This window comes from Lytechinus variegatus, chromosome 3 (genome assembly GCF_018143015.1).
Source record: "Lytechinus variegatus isolate NC3 chromosome 3, Lvar_3.0, whole genome shotgun sequence".
Lineage (NCBI taxonomy): Eukaryota > Metazoa > Echinodermata > Echinoidea > Temnopleuroida > Toxopneustidae > Lytechinus > Lytechinus variegatus.
The window spans coordinates 5,210,025-5,234,417 of NC_054742.1; the positions used below are offsets into that span (position 1 = coordinate 5,210,025).

The 24,393-nt window shown below is 35.7% G+C and overlaps 1 protein-coding gene across 1 annotated transcript; it reads left to right on the forward strand.

The window, feature by feature from the left end:
- Positions 1 to 1,885: 1,885 nt before the first annotated feature.
- LOC121410057 (TBC1 domain family member 22B-like) lies at positions 1,886 to 24,393 on the forward strand. Its single transcript, XM_041601904.1, has 11 exons — positions 1,886 to 2,203; positions 7,116 to 7,438; positions 8,417 to 8,623; positions 10,693 to 10,763; positions 11,383 to 11,511; positions 14,126 to 14,191; positions 15,797 to 15,911; positions 17,468 to 17,665; positions 21,040 to 21,167; positions 21,824 to 21,919; positions 23,725 to 24,393. The coding sequence occupies exons 1-11, from the start codon at positions 2,076 to 2,078 to the stop codon at positions 23,863 to 23,865; spliced, it is 1,602 nt and encodes a 533-aa protein (XP_041457838.1). The 5' UTR covers positions 1,886 to 2,075; the 3' UTR covers positions 23,866 to 24,393.

Genomic DNA, 24,393 nt, shown 5'->3' on the forward strand with positions numbered 1-24,393 from the left:
AGGGCTCATGTTACGTATACCGTTTGGCGTTTTGCTCTCCCCCTCCATTTTGCATTACCAAGGAAATGGGGAGAAAAGGAAATGGATCATAACTGTGAAATATAGGCCTATAATTTTTCAAATGAAAATCTATCACAAACTTTGATTTTTGTAATTGCAACTTTACGCGATATGCCGTATATAATTATCAAGCCACTTAAATTTTTTTGGCTCATTAACATTACGCCACTGAGACAACCCCTTCAAACTGAAAGAAACAAACAAAAATTAATTTTGAGCGGCTGATCGGGGAAAATATGGGTGAAAAAAAAAGTTTCGGGACTCCCCCGAGTATTGGCGGGCCCTGGACCGCCCTCTCAGAAAACTCTGGCTATACGGCCGGCCCTGATGTTCCCCATTAAATAAATTATGATGGATGCATAGTTGCTCGCAAACGACGTCACAAATTATAAACTTTGAAAATTCATAACTAATTTATTCTAGATTTTCATCAAACCTCCCACGCGGTCAAACCTACACCAATATATTTTCTCTCACTTCTCAGAGTGTAGAACCCAAACAAAGATATTATTATTATTTATTTGGCCATAAAAAGCATACAAAAATTGTACAATGTAACTATAATAATTCAATATTTATATAGCATCTAACAAAATTTCACTCAGTGCTCAGTTACATCGCAAAAACCTAACTACTTAACTTAAAGGGGAATCCAACCCAAATAAAAACTTGTTTTTATAAGGAAAAGAAAAATCAGACAAGTTGATAGGTGAAAGTTTGAACAATATTGGACAAACAACAAGAAAGTTATGAATTTTTAAAAGTTGTAAATATTGGTAATCACTATACCAATGGAGACTTCAAATTGGCCGCATATGGGATGTCATAGTGATGTAAGGCAAGGACTACTCTTCCATGTACTCCAATACATATTATGGCTAAAAAGTCATTTTTCCCAAAAGTTTTATTTGAAATTATATTTTTCTTTCATGAGGACATACTACAATATACTACCTGGATTATATTTAGATTACTGCCCCAGGGGAATGGGTACTTAGGAGAAAACCACAAATCCCTGATAATAAAGTACATGGCCTATGGGAAAGTTGTCCTTGCCCCTTGTCATAATTTACTTACACAGTTGCCAATTTGAAATCTACATAGTATTAGTGATCTCAATTTTAAAGCAGCTATAACTTTCTCATTGCTTGTCCGATTTCTTTCAAACTTTCACCATTCTGTTTAATTTATTTTTCTCCTTCCCAAAATAACATTTTATGGCCAAGGCTGGATTCCCCTTTAATAAACTAAACTCACTTATCAACTTAACTGCCTTACATAACTAAACATCCAACGTAACTATACCTTTCTAAAATACTAACTTAACTGTAAAAAAAGTCATACTATTTACGAAAAAGATATAATTGGATCTTAAGCTCAGAGGAAGTGAGTTCCAGAGAGCCACAGCTGAAAAGGCTCTTTCGCCAAAATACAATTTGAAATTGAATGATTAAATATGAAAAATAGAAACGAAAGCAAAGAAGAAAAGAGTAAGAAACCTGGTGGAATGTTCTTTAATGGATGATGATGATGTACCGTATGTAACGCCAGGCAAGATAAAGAAATAAAGAGCGGTATTGGGAAGAAATATGCTACGAAACATAAGCGTTATTACCATCTCTAAAATAAAAATCATCTAGAGGGATGTAGGATATCTGTACCAGAAACAGAGCCTAAATGCAAAGATAGCATATCCTAGGGGGTGTGCCGATTTATCATCATGGTGCCGATCGTGCTGTCCATATCAGCCGTGGCTGGCGCACGCAATTGAGCCGACTGTATCACTGTAGCTGTGCGCTGCCTGCACATTACAGTATGTCAGCTACGCGCGCTACACAAACTATTTTCACACCGAGCTCAGATTCAGCTAACGTCGCGAGAAGCAGATATAACAGACACGGCAGTTACGATAGATATTCTTCCATATTATGATGTTATCCTGATCGACTTTACAGTTTTAATCGTATGCAATTAGCCATTCAAATTTTGCATTTATGCATTAAAGATCGGATAATATGGCAGCAACAGGAGGCAAACCTGGTGTAGCGACTGCTGTCAGTGCTGGATACGTGTCAAAATCTGAAGCAGGGCCAGGGAAAAGAACATCTTATTGGAAGACAAACACAAGCAAAGTTCCCGGAAGGTACGGTACTTCATTTCACTGAGTGTCGATCATGTCGATAAGATTTAGGATGTCAGAAGGAAAACTTCTAGCTGATTATTTATAATGTCACTCTAGTTTAAAGGCCATTACAGATGGGGGGGGGGGGGGCAAGTCTGCAACTGCATGCCTAAATCATGTAAATAAAAATTTGGGTTAAGATTTAACATTACCTAGGTTTTATTTCAATATCTTTCAGTTAATATTCCTAATGTATTTAGGCCCTAATATGAGCATGATGAGTAAACTAAGTGTACCACATATTAAAATTTGAAAGAAAATATTAGGATTTTCCTGGTAAGAACCTTGGGTGGTCATTTTAAGATTAAAAAAAAATGTTACTCCATGCCCATGACATGTCTGTGCACCCATTCACTATGCACACGATTCAGGGATTTTTATGAAAAAGCTGCATTTTGAGGCCATTACATGAAATGCCCAAAATTCACTATTTTTCCACCATTTTTAAATTTGAGTTGGATTTTTTAATGAATATCTGTCTATGTATTGCATGTGCATGATGTGTAAAATCTGTGTTGTGCCTATTATTCTTTTACTCGTCTATAATCGCGCAGATATGCGTGTGCGCAGACTTGGGAGAACTTGCCATACTATACTGTCTTGGTAGGTCTGTAGTATGGCAAGTTCCCCCAAGTCTGCGCAGTCCCCCTTGTCTGCGCACATGCATATCTGCGCGATTCTAGTAAAAGAAGATATGCGCAGTCCCCCTTGTCTGCGCACATGCATATCTGCACGATTCTAGTAAAAGAAGATATGCAACGAGCACAAACTTTACATAGACAGGTATTCATAAAAAAATCTTACTCAAAATGGTGGAAAAATAATGAGTTTAGGGCATTTCGTGTGACAGTCTCAAAATGCTTCTTCTGGAAACAGTACAGTCCACCGTCTGGTGTATTGTCGTATTTGGTGAAGTGCAGCATGCAAGTGTATGTACATTATCCGATAAAAAAATTGCTTACAGCGTGCAAGTAAAAACAAAAACCGTTATTAACGGAGCTGGGTCTTTTGTACCTCTTGTTTAAAGATGTGTAGAATGCAGCCTTCTCATCAAAATCCCTGAATCGTGTGCAAAGTGAACGAGTGCGCAGACATGGGGTACCATTTTTTTTCAATCTGAAAATGACTGCCCGAGGTTTTTTCAAGAAAATCCTAAATTTTCTTTCATTTTTTAATGAGAAATTTGATACACTTACACTTTATATAAGGAACGTTATTAACGGAAAGATTTTGTGAAATAAGAATAGATTTATTTGAAATCTGAACTCAAACTGTTAGGAGCGCTGACTTGGGGCCCACATCACTTATAACTTGTTTTCATGGTATTTTAGTATTCATTAAACTGTCTATGTCTGTACGTTTAAACAATTAACTCTTAACATGCCAAGCACACTACTAAGCCAATGCCACAGTGCTAATCCGATGCTAATCCCCTGTGCCAGCCACAAAACCCCCCTGTGCCACATTGATTTCGGGATCGCGAGTCGTATTCACTCCTTCCAATAGTCATGATTACAATTGCTTGTAACTCTCTAACGATTAGTTTATCCACAAAATATTGTGTAGTAAAGTTGTAGGAAATTTCATACCCCTTATAATGATGTCCTCATTATGTGGATTGGTTATTATCTTTACCGCTAAAATATGAGTTGTATCAAGTAGTTCCATTTTGTGGAGTGTTTTGTATGGATCAAAAACCTAGGTCTCTTCTCTCTCAGAGGCGGAGCCATATCTTGTAAAAAATGTAGAAATACTCGAAAAAGTCGAATGTAAACCGCGTGAGTAAGTTTATCTGTCAGAAAGCAGAGTTCACACTGCACACAATAGTGCTAATTACGGCATGCATGCGATGCGCAATACAATGCAAAACGGCGTAACAATGATTGTTATTCCGAATGTGCGCAGTCATGCACGAAGCAGGCGAGGGTAGGAAACAATGCAAGCACAAAGCAATCAATAGTAGGCGTGCGAGCACGAGTGTGGCATGTTATAGTAGGATACGTAGCGTGCACGAAGCACTCAATGAGTTAAGGACTGTATGATGGGTAAACAGGTATAACCATTTACGGTAAAAATCGTAAATACCAGACGGAAGGCAAGACCCCAGAGTCAAATTCACTTGACAGAATTATGAAAAAGGTCAAAGGTTTCACTGGTAATAGCGATCTCAAAATTCCATGGCAATTGACTAGTGCACGCTCTGCTGAAAAAGTGTGACCTTAATTTACGCATGATCGTTTTGCAAAGCGTTAAAAACAAAATCAAGCAAAGGTTAGATAATTATACCAGATGGAGGTTAAAATACCATAAATTCAGTTGGTATCACTTTTCACTTTTTACTTATTTGGAGACCTCTGCTTGGAAACTGGCGATTTCTTGATGCTTGTCAAGAACTTTTCTCGGAGTGGACGCTAAAGGTAACAAAATTTGCTGATGTTTTGCCAATATTTTCACAAATCGAGTCCTTCAAGAAAATTACCATACTGATTAATTTTGGGTCGCTTTTTCGTTGGTGATGTAAGTTTTTCAAGATATTAATTTAGTCTAGAGATATTCGACCATGCGCAAAATTAGATAACGCACAAATTAAGCTCACACCACCATATCATCATATGATTGATGGGAAGGCCATAAATTTGCGATTGTGCACACTTAACAAATTATCAAGAACATGATGAAGTTGATTTTAGATAGGCAGGCATATTTTTTTTAATACGTTTTTTATTTGTCCCTCTGAGGCTACCATATCCCGCCGGCAGTGCATGCGTTGTGAATGGTGCAGTGTGAGTACCGTATGTGTGCATTGTCTATGCAGCTGGTAACCCAGGGAGCTCCCGCCCGCTGCGCGCGGGCGGGAGCCCAGGGGCTTACCGTGTATTTGACCATACTCACGGGACTAGCGTGATTTATGGTCTAAATATTTCTCCAAATGAATTGTGAAAATAGAAATTATGCACTTACCACAATTATATGGATGAAGGTCTAACGAGTGGCAGTTTCCTGACATCTGGGCACAAACTGGAACCTCAAAAAAAAGAAAAGTTCTCTCCTACCCCAGTCTTGATCGGCCATTTTGTTACGATTCATCAAGTTTTCAAATCAAAACACATTCTCATACAACACACATCCATTCTCTATGTATTGCTTGAAAGCCTCAGTTGTGTAGATAAATTGACGGTATAAACTTGACAGAAAGACATACCCAGGGCTGTAAATCTGACAGCACCAAGTATTAGAAAAGGCATGTAAAAGTGTAATGCGAGTATGCGACTGAACATGGAATCGCCCAAAAGATTTGCCAAGATTTTTCTTTTTTACAATATCAGATCAGCTTCTGATCGCACCTCTTCGCACTTGAAAATAGATTTTAGAAAAAATGAATACTCCATGCAGGGGGAGGGGCCTATGAAACTATGCTTTGTGACTTTTTGACCTCTTTAATCCTGTTCATTCTTTACATTCAAATTCCCTTTGGAAGGATGTTGCAAATTTCCAAACATTTGCAATTATTTTCTGATGTGTAAATATGTTCAGTAATACAGCCTGCAGTAATACAGCCTGGCACGATACATTCTCCATGGCTTGATTGAGGTCTGCTTATATTCACTCACAATCATTATAAAAGTACAACCTGACTTCCAAAACGGAATGTTGTGAAAAAAGTGGTGTTTAATTGATTAAAGTAATGATGAGTTGATCACAAGGTGTCTTAGTGTTCCATTGATCAGTCTACATGTACATGTACTTCTGTGGTTAGAATTCCTGTTGCCCTTTGATGTAATAAAATACATGATCTTTAGAGAAATTAAAGACACCTGACATAAATTGTCTCCCACTTAGTACAAGCCTACCGTACATCTACTTCAAAATCCAAACAGGGCGACAGTTTTCGCAATAAAAACTAAAGTAAGACCCATTTTTTGCTTCATATTGTTATCTGCTGTACGTGTACTGACCATCTTTTTTTCAATTACTAGAGTACATGTACATGTACAATGCACACTAAGCCCTTGCTCTGTTACATGTAAGCCTAAGCCCTTGCTCTGATATGACATTGATATCACAACATTGAACCCAGGCCTAATTGAAACTTAGGAGAACATACAGTACTGGGACACATGCATTGCAGAAAAAAAAACTTGCTTTGAAATGCTGTAAAACCTCATACATTTATCCTGTTTTGCCCAAACAACTGATGACGGTTCCAGGAATCCAGGGGAATGTGGAAATGGAACTGTCTATCATTCTAAAGCAATATTTTATTTCTCTATCTGTGTAATAAGTCAGTCCAATCTAAAAATGGTAATATTGATATTATGTATAATATTACTACATGTACATGTAGGGATTGTAGGCTACACTGTAGGAACATTTCTTGATAACCATTCATTGGTGACAATATAAAGTTTTTACAAGAGTTAATAATCAAATACCTACATCGTACAGCCTGATATAACCATTGCAACTCGTTGTGGAATAGAATTCAAATATACATGTAGAAGCAGCTTGATCATTGGAGCACAGATAATACATGTATATATTGATGATTGTTTTGATGTATTGAAGACCACTTTCGTCATTAAATCATCAATATTCAGTTTTCGGATTACTATACTTAAAGTGATTATACATTGTAGGTTATGTTAAGGGAGCAATAATTAGCAACATGAGACATTTTGTTTTGGTTGATGAGCCCCCTCTCTTATTACAAACTGCACCTTTATGGCTGTAAAGCAGCAATTCTGATCTACATTGTGCTATTCTATTACTCATAAAATCATGTCTATAAATTTGACTTCCTGATGTTTCTTCACAGATTCAGTCGGTCGTATTCAATAATATTCTGGAATGTTTTGTCTTCCCTAATCTACAGCATCAAACCTGTACACGCTACACACATGTCAACAGATGTAATACAACATCAACCTAAAGGTAGGAGCTCTCCAAACAAATCCAAGAATAAGAAAGACTCGTTTGCTGATTTTGATGACAGTACTTCAGATGCATGGGAAGTGAATGATGATGAACTAATATTAATGACTTCAAGAAAGTTGTCTGTTGAGGTACATGGTACTACAGTCCCAGGATTAGTACATGTTAGATCTCATAGATCAGATAGACATATAGTGGACAATGTAGATGAGAAGACCCAGGATAGTAGTAATCCATCAAGTGTGCCTTCATTGCAGAAAACAGGTGTGTACTCTTTGACTCTATTGAGTAGTGTTGCCTTACCAGCAAAAGATAAAGGCTATTTGCATGTAGACTTTGCCATTTTCAAAATTGCAATAAAATTTGGAATGAACTTGGTACAAATTGATTTAGAGAAGTCAGTGGCATGGGGCAGTTTGGGCTGCTGCAACTTGCATCTTGCATCCACACTGTCCTCCAGCTATTTCTGTTCATGGCAAATAAATGTGCACCTAGTATTTCTTACAGATACCAACATTAGCTGATGCTTCAGCTGATCCTTGAAGAACTGTTTGGTTCCTCTATTGTAAGTGCACGCTCGGATTACCAAGAAACAATAAGAATGGATGTTGGTGAAACCGCGACATTGTGCATAATGCTTAGCGCAATCCCCCATTCATGCAGCTATGTCTATGTTGAAATTCTGTGAGTTTAAACTACCATTATTTGAAACATTTACACAAAATATCACGTTTCAATATTCTACATATTCCATAATACAATTGAAAAGAATAGTTGATATTTCTCCTCTCCGAAAATAAAACAACATTATCCATGACATTTTTAGCAATCTTCATCGGACTTAAAATAATTAGATTTGGGTTTTTGTCTTGAAGATCGAAACACATGCAAAGACATTTGTTCCCAATAGGCTCTGCTCCAGTTTGTCTAATTCATGCAGGGAATTCCTTTTTTCATGGATCACATGCATCATGCGTGTATATGGGCTGTGGGTAGTCAGAAGTTGTTTCTCAACAACGGCACTCATGATGACAGCACAAATAAAAGTATAACTTATTATATCCCGCATACTAAGAATCTTGCTATAGGATTGATCAGAAGTCGGTCACGTGATAAAAGGTAGTTTCCTCAGATCATGAAAAAAAATTAAGGTCAGTACTGCTAGTACTGCTGTATGCAAGACTGCTATTGTGTATTGGACTTGTTTGTAATTATATTTCTTTATCCTTGTTGATATGATAGAGAGAACTGAGTCAGATGTGTCATTACCAAACCAGACTAAAGTTGAAGCCAATACAAGTAGTGAATTACAAAGAGATGAACAGTCATCACTGAAAGCACCACGTCCATCCTCACCTATTAGAATATCAACCATCCCATTTTCAAATAAAACAGATGAAAAAGCAGAAAAATTCTGGGTTGTACTCTCTACACCAAACATGGAAATGGGTAAGTACAATGAATAGACAATGTAGAAAAAATGTGTTGATGCTGTGATAGAATACAAATTTACAGTATATGAGGAGATATGAAGCATGAAATATAGCATATTTTCAGTGAAAATCTGTACTATAAACTAGATATGCTCTTTATTCTCGCTAGTAGACAGCAGCAATAGATGTGTTTCTATTGCGCCGTTGTTCACTGATACATGTTTGTATGTATATTCAGGTGTGGTTTTTGTCTCACCTGCATAGCAGATTGAAACGATAGGTGCCGCTTTTCTGACGGTGGCATCAACATCAAATCTTAACCAAAGGTTAAGTTTTTGAAATGACATGACAGCATAACTTAGAAAGTATTGTATTGCATTTATTTTCCATTCATAAAACATGCAAAATACAAACAAAATACATCAGATTACAAAATAAAATGAATACATATGAATGGCTGGATTGCCCATTCAGAGTGGTAATGATTTCCACTCTGTTCTGCCTAGGGGTCCAGAACATAAAATTGATCAAATTGTATTATAAACATCATTAACAACAGAAAAGAACATTGAATACGGACCTAGTTCATGAAACTTGGTCATAAGGTTAATCAAGTGATACTGAACATCCTGCATAAGTTTCAGGTCACATGACCAAGGTCAATCAAAGGTCATTTAGGATCAATAAACATGTTGGGGGAGTCAATATTGAAATCTTAACCTAAGGTTAAGGTTTTGAATTGTCATAAATTAGAAAGTATGTGGACCTAGTTCATGAAACTTGGCTATAAGGGTAATCAAATATTACTGAACATCCTGCCTGAGTTTCTAGTCACGTGACCAAGGTCAAAGGTTGATGAACTTTGGCCATAAATTGGGTAACTGTTAAATTACCATCATAACTTTGAAAGTTTATGGATCTGATTCACAAAACTTGGACATAGGAGTAATCAAGTATCTTTAAACATCCTGTTTGAGTTTCAGGTCACATGACCAAGGTCATTTAAGGTCAATGAACTTTTGCCATGTTGGGGGTATTTGTTGAAATACTGTTGAATTCTCTGTAAGTGTATTGGTCTAGTTCATGAAGCGTGGACATAAAAGTAACCAAGTATCACTGAACATCTTGTGCGAGTTTCAGGTCACATGACCAAAGTCTAAGGGCATTTAAGGTAATTGAACTTTGGCCATTTTAGAGGTAATTATTTGATTGCTGTCATAACTTGCAAAGTTTATAGTGTATGAAATGTGGATATAGGGGTAATCAAGTATCACTGACAAGATTTAGGTCACATGATCAAGGTCAAATGTCAATGAATATAGTATTGTATCATATGAATTGTGTTTTTTGTGAATAATTATTTCATAGTAGTTTTCAAAGTCAGCACTGGTGCTAGAAATATATTGAATCGCATGATGCAGGTGAGACTGCCAGAGGCGTTCCATTTTTTTTTACCAAAATGGTCAGTCGCTTAGTCACATCATGATTTCATTGGTCGGTGGGTACGGTCGCTGTGACCGTACCTTGATTTGAAAAGAACATTAGTCTTCAATTTGCAAAGTGATTACTTTATTACTCAAATCATTTTTCAATTTTTTCTCCCAGCATTATCAAGTGCTTGAATTGGAGTTATGCTTGTAATACATTGTAAGCTGTAAGAATTTTACCTGTAGAAAACATGTTTAGGAATTTAAAACTCTTTCCTCTTTTTTTAGTTGATATACATGTACACATGTAAAGGTTGAAGTCTTTTATGAATGTTATTGAAGTCCTAACATATTTCAGTTCTGAGCACAAGACTAAGTCATAAGCATCCCTATTCTTCTGATGAAAATAGCCTTTCCTGTTTCTGAAAAACCTGTAATTCCATTTCAAATTTTATTTGAAATGGAAATTCTGTTTTATCATAGAAAATGTATAGTGAAGGCAAGAATGCCATTTTCCAAAGATATATTCAATGACTTATCAAATTAAAAGTAAAGTTCCAAAATGGATTTTCCATTTTTATTCTAATACTGGTAAACAGAAAATCACTGACCCTACTGTTCATGCCATTCAAAGCATTTTCAATTTATTTATTAACAGAGACTTTACGAAAGCATAGCTGGGCTGGAATACCTAATACAGTACGTCCCATTGCATGGAAAATCTTGTCAGTAAGTATAACTTTCACTGTTTATGTTAACTCCTGTAGGAACTCAGCAGGACATTGTTTTGCTGGTAAACGCCAAGCTGTATAACCAATTACTTAGTAGGAAACATTTTACATGTAGGTTCATCAGTCAGAGTGGCTGACCTTATAGAAGACAGATGTTACTCTCGGGCCTTTTCATCAAAAGTGGAGACAATGGCAGAGTGAGGATTTGAACTCACAACTTTGCGATTATGAGTCCAATGCTCTAACCACTGGACCACATGACCCTGAAACACTGTGTGTTGTGTTGACTTTATTTCTTGCAAATATATAAATGTCTGCATGAGAATGTGGTAAAGATAATAAAAACACACAGTTTGTGCTGAGTAAATGTCCTTTAGAACAGCTGGATCCTCAGTGGAGGTCCTCCTTCCAGCCATTTTGGCCTATTATCCTTGATGTAGCTCTGTGACAGGAGGCAGGCCAGCAGCATCAGGACAAGATGCCACCTCCAGCTATACATTTTGTTAATTAGCTTCATGCTATACATTTTGTTAATTAGCTTCATGTATAAAGTTTCATGGATTTTCACATGTCTATTTGATTGATCTTTTTCTGATTCTGTATTTGTCTCAATGTAGGGCTATCTGCCAGCTAATTTAGAGAGAAGACAAGCAACATTAGACAGGAAACGAGAGGAGTATTTTGGATTTGTAGATCAGTACTATGAAACAAGAAATGATGCCCAACACAAGAATATGTTCCATCAGGTAAGGTCACCTGATATGATTGCAAAGGATTTTATTTTGTGCTTTTAAATCATCATCTTCACAATTTAGATTGGCAAGAGCATATTTACATGATTGACAAACTCAAAGTCAATAATATGTTGGCACAAATGAATTTTTGTCTCACCTGCATAGCAGAGTGACCTGAAACTCGTATAGGATGTTCAGAGATACTTGATTAATCTTATGTCCAAGTTTTATGAACTAGACCAATAAACTTTCAAAGTATCACTGAACGTCTTGTGCGAGTTTCAGGTCACATGACCAAGGTCAAAGGTCAGTGGACTTTAGCCATGTTTGGGGTAATTATCATAACTTTGAAAGTTTATGGATCTGATTCATAAAACTTGGACATAAGAGTAATCAAGTATTACTGACAAGTCTTAGGTCATATGATCAAGGTCAAATATCATTTAGGGTCAATGAACGTAGTATTGTATCATTATATGAATGGTGTTTTCTGTGAATAACTATTTCATAGTAGTTTTCAATGTCAGTACTGCTGCTATATTGAATCACATAACCCAGGTGAGACTGCCAGAGGGCTCACTTGTTAGTTTCTTTTTCATAAGATAACACTGCTTTTCCTTTCATAATTTCTAGTCATAGAACAGACAATCCTCTTCAACATGTTTTAATATACAAGGAGTTCAGGGTGAGATTCAAATCAGTAAAGGGAATTAACATTGTTGAAGTTTGAGATCATTCAAGCCTCTATACTCTAAAGCCCCTTTTACACATTTAAAGATGCATTACGAGTCATCACAGATCCGCCGCTCGCTGACTCTTTACCTTCAAGTCTCCTGCAACTTTTGAGACCAAAATTGTGACCCCTGGGTATGCGGTTACGAAATTATGCAACATTTCGTAAGTGCATGCAGACCCAAAATTACGCAAAAACGTGAAATTGTGTACAAATCCACTGCAAATAGTGTTTTTAGCCAAAATTCATAATAATATCATTATTTTTCCTTTTTCTGCTCAAAATCAATTAATTTTATCTTAATACTAGATAGGTTCATTATTGCGGATCGAAATAATCGCTAGAGGGTATTCATTTGTCTCGCAATCTACTATGGTCAACAAGGAAATTCGTGATCACTCTCGCAAAAAGTGTTCACTAGCTTACAAGTTCACAAGCTTTCGAGTGCCGCTGCAACTCTTTATCAAGTGACAAATATACTTCACTTGATAAAGAGTGGAGCGTTGTGGCCCAGTGGATAAGTCTTCTGACTTTGAAACAGAGGGTCGTGGGTTGGAATCCCAGCCATGGCGTAATTTCCTTCAGCAAGAAATTTATCCACATTGTGCTGCACTCGACCCAGGTGAGGTAAATGGGTACCCGGCAGGATTAATTCCTTGAATGCATGAGCGCTGAGAGGCAGCTCGAGCTAAAGCCGGGGTAATAATAATAATAACGCGCCTCGGAATAGAATATTTCTAGATAGATGGCGCTATATAAATGCCTATTATTATTATCATTATTAAAGAGTTGCAGCGGCACTCGAAAGCTAGTGAACACTTTTTGCGAGAGTGATCACGAATTTCCTAGAAAGCCAGTGAACACTTTTTGCGAGAGTGATCACGAATTTCCTTGTTGACCATAGTACATGTAGATTGCGAGACAAATGAATACCCTCTAGCGATTAATTTTATCTTGTTTATAATAAAAATAAAGTCCCCTAAAATTCCTTTGAAAAAACAATAAAAAACAAAAAGTTGAAAAACAAAGAAATACATAAGAAATTTAGAAAACAATAGAATACATAAGAAAATAAATGTGATGTTGAAATGTTTGAAAAATAGATTTGATCAGATGCCTATCTAGAGTATGTGAAACAAAAATTAGCATTTTAGGGGCATTATTTTATTAATTAGAGCAAACTTATGATTTTATGATTAATTAGCATAATTAATGAGCAGTGAGAATTTTTTGCAGAAATCGATATTATAGTTTGTAGATAATGCTATGGGTAACACGCGTGCCAATTTTTGTCTCTATCGCATGATCAATGGCTGAGATCATGAGGGAGGGGTGAATCAGCCCCCCCCCCCAGTCTTCTTAGGCGTCAAAATAGCCCAGTCTATTTAGGGTTAAGTAGTGTAAGGGTGACTGCACACCTTATGATTGGTCTGCAACCCCATTTCAGAATGAAATGTAGTAGAATTTGATGCTTATATTGAGACATGGAATATCTTACTGTGTAATGTTTCAAATCATCGTACAAATACAAATGTTCAAATCTGTGACTATGCTATCATCCTTCTGAAAATAGTCGTAATGACGTCATAGCAGTCATACGACTGGCTACAATTTTAAACTAATTTGGCCTTTACTCCAAAATAAAAGCTTGAAATCTTTCAAAATGGTTATATTAGTATTCTTTCAATTGATTTTAACCCCGAATAAAATAATATGTTCCATTCATATTTTCAGAAAATGAGCAAAATGCGATTTTTTTTCCAAAATCGGATCGCGAACAGTCGTAGTGTGTGCGGTGGCCTTAACGAATATGGTCCAAACTGTGAGTGGTAGATAATGTATCAATATTTTTACGTACGTACTTTATTCTCTTTTCAAATTTTATCTTTTCAGATTCACATTGACATTCCACGGACCAATCCCTTAATTCCTTTATTCCAAGAACCAGTTGTCCAAGAGGTAATACATTTTGGTTTGTATCCACTTAATCTACCAGAAGATTTTCCAACATCATAATGGCTAAACAATCTAATTCAGATTTTGTCTAATTACCATTTAATGTTTGCCAATGCCGTTCAACCAGATATGCTGTTTTCTAGGATCCAGGAGGTGGGAGAGAAATTTTTCGTTGCAAAATTGCTGTCATAATTTTAAAACCTTATGGATCAAGTTTATGAAATGTGGACATAGGTGTAATCAAGTATCACTGACAAGTCTTAAGTGACATGATCAGGGTCAAATATCATTAGGGTCAATGAACGTATTGTACATATGAATGGTGTTTTTTTTAAAATTATTTTATAGTAGTTATCAGCCATGCTGCTATATCGCTTAATGCAGGTGAGACTGCCAGAGTCTCTCCAATTGTTTAACTTGTTCCCTTGCCCAAAACACTACCTAAAGCACCATTGTGCCCCCCCTCCCACCGAGGCCATTGGTGATATCTGCTTACATGGAACTGTGATTCACGTGAAATGGCTTAGGCTTGATTTTCATTTTGTTAATCATTGTCAAGCTTGGAAAGAGTGTGGAGAAACAAGTATTAAATAGATATGAAATGTGGTCCCACTTTAAATGCTAAAAACTATGTGAAAGAATTTGTCTGAAATAAACTTTTGTTTACATTCATCTACATCCTCAGATCCTGTTGCTACAAAAGGTTATGCTTACCTTAGGGTAAAATGTTAATTTGGGTGGCAAAGTTGTAAAATGTTGAAATTTATCTGTTTTATTTTGTTTTGCTAAAAATGAAAAAGAAATGAATGAGAAGTTTACTGTGTGGTCAGTTTGTTTCAGTTTTTTTCATTGACATTGGGTGAAAATGAGCATTTCTACACAAACCGATTTCTGCGAGCTTAAAAAATTGTCATTGCTCACTCAAGTGTAACATTCCGTCAAAATTTTTACTTTCATTTTATAGATGAGACCTAAACCCAAGAATATATGTGAAAAAATTATCCCCATATTGTGTATTGTACAATTCCCAGGACTTTTCCAAAGTGAAAACTTCATATTGATACACACTGTATAATGACTGTTTTACTGTCATTCTCTCATTCAACATGTTAATTCAAAATGTTAGAGGCTGAGCTTGCATTTACTCAGGGTGATGTCTATGGTAAATGCATCTTAGAACAATCAGCTAGTCTTCAAGAGATTTGGGTTTGTGTAAAACCATTTGGATGTCATCCCATGTATTTCATTGAAATAACCTAATAAAAGTGTTTCAGAAAGTTTGAAAGCTACCATCAGGCAGATAATACTTACTATTTCCCTTGATAATGTGAATTGCAAACTAAATTCTGTCTGCCTTTTGTAAAGGTGAACATGTATTCTATTTAACCGCAATGGGAAGTATTTCCCTTCAAGGATTTATTAATTTGAAATGTTCTAGCTACTGCACTCTTTGTTTGTGCTTTGATATATATCTTCAGTTTATGTGTATGAATTGCAGATATTCCCAATTTAATTTCTCCTTGAAGCATTGAATGTTGCCTTTAGCTGATGGAGACAAAGAACCAAATATTGTAATTTTATTAAATATATTGCTTTCTGTATTTACAGATCTTTGAAAGGATATTGTACATCTGGGCCTTAAAGCATCCAGCTAGTGGTTATGTTCAAGGAATTAATGATCTTGTTACTCCATTTTTTGTAGTATTCCTGTCGCAACACATTGGTAAGTTTTAACCTTATAATATTACAGATTGAATGTCCTAATTGGTTAAGCAGGCTTTTGCACCCATGTTTTAATTGTGACAAGTGAGGGTTTTTTCATAGTGTAAACACATAGATTTCAAAACGGTGCTAAACAAAGATATGCTCGAAAATGGTTCAATATTATAAAGCGACTGATACTGATCAGAGCTCAGAATGTTGGCACTGTTTTCTTCATCTAGCTTCCATATCATTTTAGCTTGTAGCTTTCTGTCATTCTTGTACTGATAAGTACTAGACATGTTTTTTTAGCATTCTTTTATTTTTGTCTCACCTTAAAAGCAGAGTAAGACTATAGGTGTTGCTTGTCTGATTGCTGCAGCAACAGCAGCATTGTCAACATTGAAATCTTAACCAAGTTAAGGTTTTGAAATGCCATTATAACTTAAAAAGTACATGGACCTATTTCATGAAACTTGTACACAAGATCTATAAGAGATGACATCCATTGGTTAATGAATTCACTAACATGTGACTATCATTGTCGTCTGAATAACATTCTCATATTTATCTATTGTGATCCTATCATGGTTGCTGTCAATAAGGACATTAGTTAACAAAAGCATTCTGTGATATTGCACAAATTGTACGTGCAAAAGATAATAAATCACTTATTTCCTGGAAAATCAGTTGCATATTTTGAGATAGAGGCTGAATAGTGATGGATTGGTTATAATTTACAATCCCATTTTTTGTGGTTTCCTCAATATATTCCAGAGAAACATTACACATACCTTGCCATCTAATGATATGCTAGTATCATGCAGACTCACCTTGAAAAATCACTTTTGATTTCTTTACTATGCAAGAGCTTGTAACCCCGAGCGGGGTGTCTCGGACTTTGGCGGGGACTTAGCCACCCTTGGCTTCTTTTCATATTTTTTTTTCAGAGGGGAATGTCTTGCCTATTGTTTTTTTTTTTTTTGGGGGGGGGGTCAGAAGTAATAATCTCATAAAAGAGAAAAAAATAAAGAGTTGTTTATAGAGTAGGTTTATACAGTAGTTGAATATGGGGGTGAAGCTAAGAGAGGCAGATAACTTCTCTGTGATTTTCCATGTTGTGAAAAAAGGGCAAAGGAAAAGATGAAGGCTGAAATAATGAAATCAGAGCATAAACGGAGAAGTATATTTTATGTAATTCTTAATGTTATTCCATATTATTTCAAATTCAGAAGAAAATTCTTTTGGTCATCTTGTCCCTATCTCCCCTTACAAATCATTTGCACTGCCCCTGCATGGAAGTATTTTCCTTTTGCCTGAGATTTGGTCTCTTAAATGAGTATGGCTTGCATGCAGTTTTAATGAAAAAAAACACAGTCTGTGAGAAGAAGCAAAGTCTGCATGTAATTGCATGCAGAAGTATGATTAATGTGTACAGGAAAGAGAGATTACATTATCGACCCTTTACCAAGGCCCTTTAATATTGATAGTAATATAATAATTTCTTTGAGATAGTTAATATAATAATTTCTTTGATATTGATAGTAATAGAATGATTTCTTTACCATTTGTTATTAGGTGGAGAGGATATTGAGAAAGTGGAGAAGTACAAGGGCATTAACAAACTGTCAAAACAGATTCTTCGTGAGATCGAGGCTGATAGTTTCTGGTGTATGAGTAAGCTGTTAGATGGTATACAGGATAATTACACCTTTGCTCAACCCGGTATACAGCTCAAAGTTGCACAACTGAAAGAACTTATACAGAGGATAAATGGTAATGATCACTGACATTTCTTAATAAGTACCCAGTATATTCCTTTTTTTATTCATCTGTGTTTAAGGCAAATTTCTTTGTCTTTTCTTTTCTCAATGTTCGCAATGCGCCTTAACACCTTCTATTCATAGACTTCCCCCTCTCAAAGGATGTATGCATATATATGCTGCTTACGAATTACAAAGCTATAATTTTACTCCATCATCTGAAAAAGTACAACCAAACAAAAACAATGAGGAGAGAGAGAGAGGGATACGAGAAAGACATAGAAAGAGAAAGGAAGATAGATATAGGGAGATGAAATAGAATTTAGAGCATTGTCAAAAAAGATGTACATGTACAATTGATTTTAAAAAAGGAATTTATCTGCACTTTTTGTAAAGAAAAAAATGAATGAAGCAAAAATGTACTAATTGTACTAATTGTAATGTATAGAACCAATGGCAATCACATGCTGAATGGTGACTGTTGCAGCTATCTATATAAGGCCTTTCATGAATCCAGTACAAGCATATTAGACATCACCATCTTTTGCAGTAGGATGCATGACAATAATACCAAAATATGATGACCAACAAACATAGAGGGCAGCAACACATGGCAGTGTTGCTATTAGGAATGTCCACATCTCTCAGATTTTTGTGACCATTTTCTATCAGAGCACTTTTGGTAGATTGTAGAGGGTTTTTTGTTTTGTTTCTTCAATTTTACTATTTTTTATGGATAATAAAATCTCCAAGAAAATATATTAAATGATATTTTTTTGTAAATGTTATAAAAGGTAATCTTGATTCTTGTAGTTGCATAGCAATAAAAATACATAGACTGATGACATTATGTTACCGTCTATTTTCATTCTATAATTTTAATGCAACTATGCAGCCAGCTGTACCCTACTACCCTTTTTACACAGGCTAAAATTTCCTTAACCCCGTACTATAGGTGGGGCTAAATGGCAATTTAGCCCCACCTATAGTACGGGGTTAAGCTTAGCCCACTTTCTTTTTACACAGCATTTTTGCAAAGTGGGCTAACCCCACCTATAGTACGGTATTATTTGGCCCTGCAAAAAAGCAGGGTTATCCCAGCAATTGCGGTGCTAAGAGCGATAGTATGGGGTTAAGATCGCTAGTGTAAAACGAAAGTGGGCTAAGCTTAACCCTGTACTATAGGTGGGGCTAAATGGCAATTTGGCCCCACCTATAGTACGGGGTTAAGGAAATTGTAGCGTGTGTAAAAAGTGTACGAGTGAAGTACTTGTACTATGAATGATCGACAAAAACCACTAGTCCGGGGTTAGCGAGTTTCGTGTGTGAAAAGCAAGCATTCCTTATCCGGGGTTAGCAATAACAATTTGGCATGTGTGAAAAGGAAAAAAAAATAGTACGGGGTTAGCGATAGTCCGGGGTTAAGAAAATCCTGTGTAAAAAGGGTATACATGTACCTCAGCACTGACCAGGCTGGGGCGCCGGCGCAGTCATGCCATGGCGCTTGTACCATGGCTTGTACTCAAGCAGTGGTGCTAGATTGTGTACCGCATTGAAATGTAGTGCAGCGAAATATAGATAAAGAATGTATTAAAAACTCACGTATCCTTTTTATATTGATAATTGATATGCAAAGTCATAAAACCGTTGTCGCCACCACAGAATATTTTAGGAAAGATACAGGGATTAATATTTCAGATTTTTAAGCATGATATGTGATGTAAAAACGTTACAAGTAAAAATATTGAAAATTAGGAAATGAAAACAAATCAATTCTAAAATCTACCAAAAAAGTGCTCTGAGAGGATTTTGTTGGTCACAAATGAGCTTGACTAAATCCGGGTGAATTAGCAGACTGGTTTATTTATGGACCGAACTTAATCCTGCTTACTGAAGATTGAAAAAACTAAGACAATAACTTAGTGATGATTTTATTTTTAAAATGTGGTTTGTTATTATTCTAATGTTTGCATATTTTTATATTTCTATTATTGGAATCTAGTTTTGTCATAATCTGTTATTTTACCTCTTTTTGCTAACTCCGTGAGTGTATTGTATCGATTCATGGTTTCGTTGGTATGCCTACCAAATTGTGCGCCTACTTCAATTGTATGCGCATATCGAGTGGACCTTCCCAGTAGCAGCACTGCTGTGTGTTGCTGCCCTCTACATTTGTTGATGACCTACAAAGTTTAATGAATAATCATATTATTTAGATATGAGGAATAACAATATGAATTTAATTATTTGATGAATTTGAGTGCTGGATACATTATCTTGTAAATCATGTTCTAGCTGAGTTGTAGCCACTTTTTATGCCTCCACCCACCGTAAGTGGGGGTCATACGCTTATAGGTTGTTTCTCTCTCTGTCCCGGTTTTGTTCTCACGATAATTGTGAGAATTGTTTGACTGATCAACTTTATATTTGGATAATATGCATATGGTAGTGACAAAGAAGTGAATAGTTTCTTGGATGTTGATGTCAAAGGGTCACAGAGGTTATATTATTCACTTACAAACTTTTCTTGCGATAACTCAAGAACAGTATCAGGTATAAAATGACCTCTCGGACCTAGAACCTTTGAACATGTGACCTGGTGAACTAATCAGGCGAGTGTTTCATCAAAATTTTTTGTCCAACAAGTAGTCAGATCTGACATCTTTCCTTGATTCCGATTTGCTGAGAGGCATTGTTACTATGGTAACTGTCAGATAAAATGGTACTTGTCAGTTAAAACGTCCGACAAATCCTTTCATGAAACGCTACCCAGATCACCATCACTCCAATATACAGGACTCAAGTTTGAAGTATGTCTTACGGTTCTTGAGTTATCATGAACAAGGCATTTAAGGTATACAGTGACCTCTGTTACTACTTCCTTAATTTAATAAGTTTTATTATCACACCTTTTTTTTCCTGATACTAAATTTACTAAGGCTAGAATTGGAATCTATAAAACCTCAACTTTAGTAAATCATATTTGCATAAAGAGTGACATGATGCCATTTATGATGTCAATGTTAAAGATCAATCTCACAGATCTCATTGAACCCATGAAAGGCCTCTTATTCTATGAATAAGAATATACATTAAATTATTTTCTTTAATGACAATGAAATTAACAATATGAATAGATAGATTATATGGTTTTCACAATATCAGAATGAATTATGTAATAAAGCTCTGATCTTGCAATAATACATGTAGATTCATAAATTGCAGTGGAGAATACATGTACATCTATTTTTGAAATTAATCGAAAATAATTGTTTCAGTGTTAATCGATACTTTTATACACCCCTCTATGGTGTGTGTACAGATATATCAGAAAATAGAAGGAAAGGAACATGTTTATAAATCAATTCAATTTCACTTTATCTGCAGCTCCACTACACAAGTATCTCATGGACAACCAGTTAGATTATCTTCAATTTGCCTTCCGTTGGATGAATAATCTACTAATGAGAGAGTTCCCTCTCACATGTACTGTACGACTCTGGGATACATATATGGTGAGTATGAAAGTAAGCTCATGGAAACACAGGGCTTGGAATAATATGTTGTGGAAGAATTGATGGATCAGCCATATGTTGAAGAGAGAAAATCATTAACCTGTGAAAAGAGCATTCTAGGAACTTTATTTAGTGAATTAGAGCAACAAAAAAAATTATTTCATGAATAAATTAGCATAATTATTCATATATAATAAAATATATGTATATGAATTTAGTGAAATTTACCTTTGCTACATGTATGCCCTCCAAATGTGTCAATATTTTCGACTGCTGTTAAATTTGCAGCCGTTCAGAAATTCACATAATTCTTGAAAAAAAAACCTTCGGAATAACAGCTTATACAGTACATGTATTTTGAATGAACTTGGCTCATATAGGAGTGACAATTGGGGGAACAATTATCTGATTAGATATTGGTTAACAAGTTCATTATAGTCATATACCTGAAATATTTTTATGTGATAAATAAAGGACAATTTGAGGGATTAATTTCAAAGAAGATGAACAGAGTAGATGTTGGGGTCACCAGGTCAAAGGTTACAGAATAATTTTAGTATTGTAATATATTCTTGATCTGACATAGCACAGGCATAAACTGCAACTCTTTGCATTTAAGAATCCATCTAGATCTTTTCTTTATTTATTATCTTTAGAGTGAACCAGAAGGCTTTGCAGTATTCCATCTTTATGTGTGTGCTGCTCTTCTGGAAATGTTCTCATCCAGGATTATGAATGAAAAAGATTTCCAGGTAAGATATTGGGAATTAAAGAACAAAATTCCCTCTGGGTGATAACTCATTGGATATATCTCCATTGTAAAAATCCCTTATAGCATACTATCCTCAGGACTGCAGGGAGAGAATTTTGTCAATAATTTATCTGTTATAAAGCTACTGCAAATTCTTGATTAGCTGAGAGCAATTCAGGCAGTGAAAATCATTGACAAAAAAAAACAATACCTAGGATTATAAAGACATTTCCTATTGTCCCTAAGGGAATTGTTTTAGAAAAAGATTTAGTCAGTGCAACAAGAATAACCATGGAGAAGGTTTATAGTTCACCATGTGTAATATGAAGAAGGGAAAGGAAATGCAGGCAGAAAAAATTGAAATATAAAGACAAGAAAAGATGAAATAAGAGGTATTTTTTTTTGAAAGTGAATGAAGTCCTGAAAAGGACTGTAAACTAGATGAGATGAGCTGAATATGACTTGAGTAGTGATGGTTTGAGAAGAAGCAGGCTGAAGTGAAGAGAGTCACTCAACATTTCGGACAGGTGGACTGTCCGTCTTTAGTCAGGAGTGAAGGATGCTAAACGAGCGCGGGGTACTTATGTACCCACGCCCATGCAACTCCCCAAAGTCACAGCGCCACCACCAACATCCCTGCCGCCGACTCGGCTTGTCACCAATTCCTCCGACGTCCGCATTCTCGACAAGTACCCACGCTCGTTTAGCATCCTTCACTCCTGACTGAAGACGGACAGTCAACCTGTCTGAAACGTCAAGTAACCTCTCTTCACTTCATCCTGCTACTACTCAAGCCCTCGCTACTCAAGCCATATTCAGCTCATCTCATCTGGTTTTCATTCACTTTCAAGAAAAGAATACCTCTAATTTCCTCTTTTCATCCTTATCTTTTCGTTTCAATTTTTCTGCCTGTATTTCCTTTCCCTTCTTCATATTACACATGGTGAACCATAAACCTTCTCCACGTTATAAACTCCACCATGCAAACCTAAAAAGATGAAGAATTACCATGAAAGAAAATTTCAAGTGATGGATAACTTGTCCTAGAACTGCCTTTGAATATTACTAGTCAAGTGGATGGAGAGAGTAAATGATGATCCCTTTGGTTTTCATCCACATATCAAAGGGTTTTAGCTTAAACTAGCTAATTAAAAAAAATGATATTTCATTATGCTTTGCAAGTTGATTGAATCCTGCAATGAAATGTGTAAGTAACATCAAATATTTTAGAATGTGTATAGCAATGACTACATATCAGTATTAAGGGCACAATAAAACCTAAGTTTTCATGAGAATAGAAAGTGTGATATGAGATTCCTTCTTTGTCTAAGCTAGTCCTTTTTCAACATTGTATTGGTGTGATAAGATAAGCCAATATTGTGCACTTCTTTCTTTCATATATGTATGACATGTGTAATTGTTGAACACAATTTACATATCTTTACAGAATGGTACAAATCAAGAAACAGGAGAATTGTACAAAATCACTATCGATCAATCATCTCAAAGATGCTCCTCATTGATCACTGTTTGTTAAATTATTAGCTATTTCAAAGAATTGACCTATCTTTAATTTTTTAATCTGTTCCCTACAGATCTATATATGTACAAAAAATATATATTTTTTCAAATTCTGTTTTGTGAGCTTTTTCTAAGTGATATCTATTTGATATTTTAAGCTTTGATTACATGCTGCAAGAGTGTATGTAATATCATTTTGATATTTTTATTATAAAGTAGTATATATTTAAATATACTTTTACAACTGTTAAAATCCTGCATTGTGGTATGGTTGTCTTCTTACAGGGCACAATGCTTTTTCTTCAGAACTTACCAACCCATAACTGGGGTAATAAGGACATTAGTCTACTGGTAGCAGAGGCATACAAGCTGAAGTACATGTTTGCAGATGCACCAAGACATCTCAATCAACAAACTAAACGATGAGAACTTGCCAATAGATTTATATCTTTTGATGTTTAAATTAATCATGAATATTTTTATGACATAAAATTATTTGATTAATGAAGTTGAGGTATTATGGTGCTGCTTGTACAGGTCTCACATGATTTATAACATCTCATACAGGTAAACATATATGAAAAGTAAAATTGGTCATGTCTGCCATAGATGAAAATCAGTGACGAAACCCTTTAATGGAACAATACTTAGGAATATGAAGACAATTCCTATTATCCGTAGGAGAGTCAGTTAATGTTTGCTTGAGAACTAAAATGGTATTTTGCCATCAGAATACAGGTTTCCTCTGTGAATGTATCACACTACCCTATGCTTTATTACATCATAGAGTGTGTTTATACAGAGAATCAAATTCAAGCTCATGCTGGCTCATTCAAGAGTTTCCTATACATAACATGGTGGGGAAAAATGGTGAATGCCAGCATATATGCCTTGTTTGTACAGATGTAAAATATTTCAAGTCCATTCTCCTGAGGTCGACAAGAACACACTTGT

Bases quoted from the DNA above. Each gene is read 5' to 3' on its own strand.
- LOC121410057 (XM_041601904.1), top strand. From the start codon at position 2,076: ATGGCAGCAACAGGAGGCAAACCTGGTGTAGCGACTGCTGTCAGTGCT. The intron at 21,168-21,823 runs GTGAGTATGAAA...TATTATCTTTAG, and splicing joins GACTCTGGGATACATATATG to AGTGAACCAGAAGGCTTTGC. The intron at 21,920-23,724 runs GTAAGATATTGG...GTCTTCTTACAG, and splicing joins TGAATGAAAAAGATTTCCAG to GGCACAATGCTTTTTCTTCA.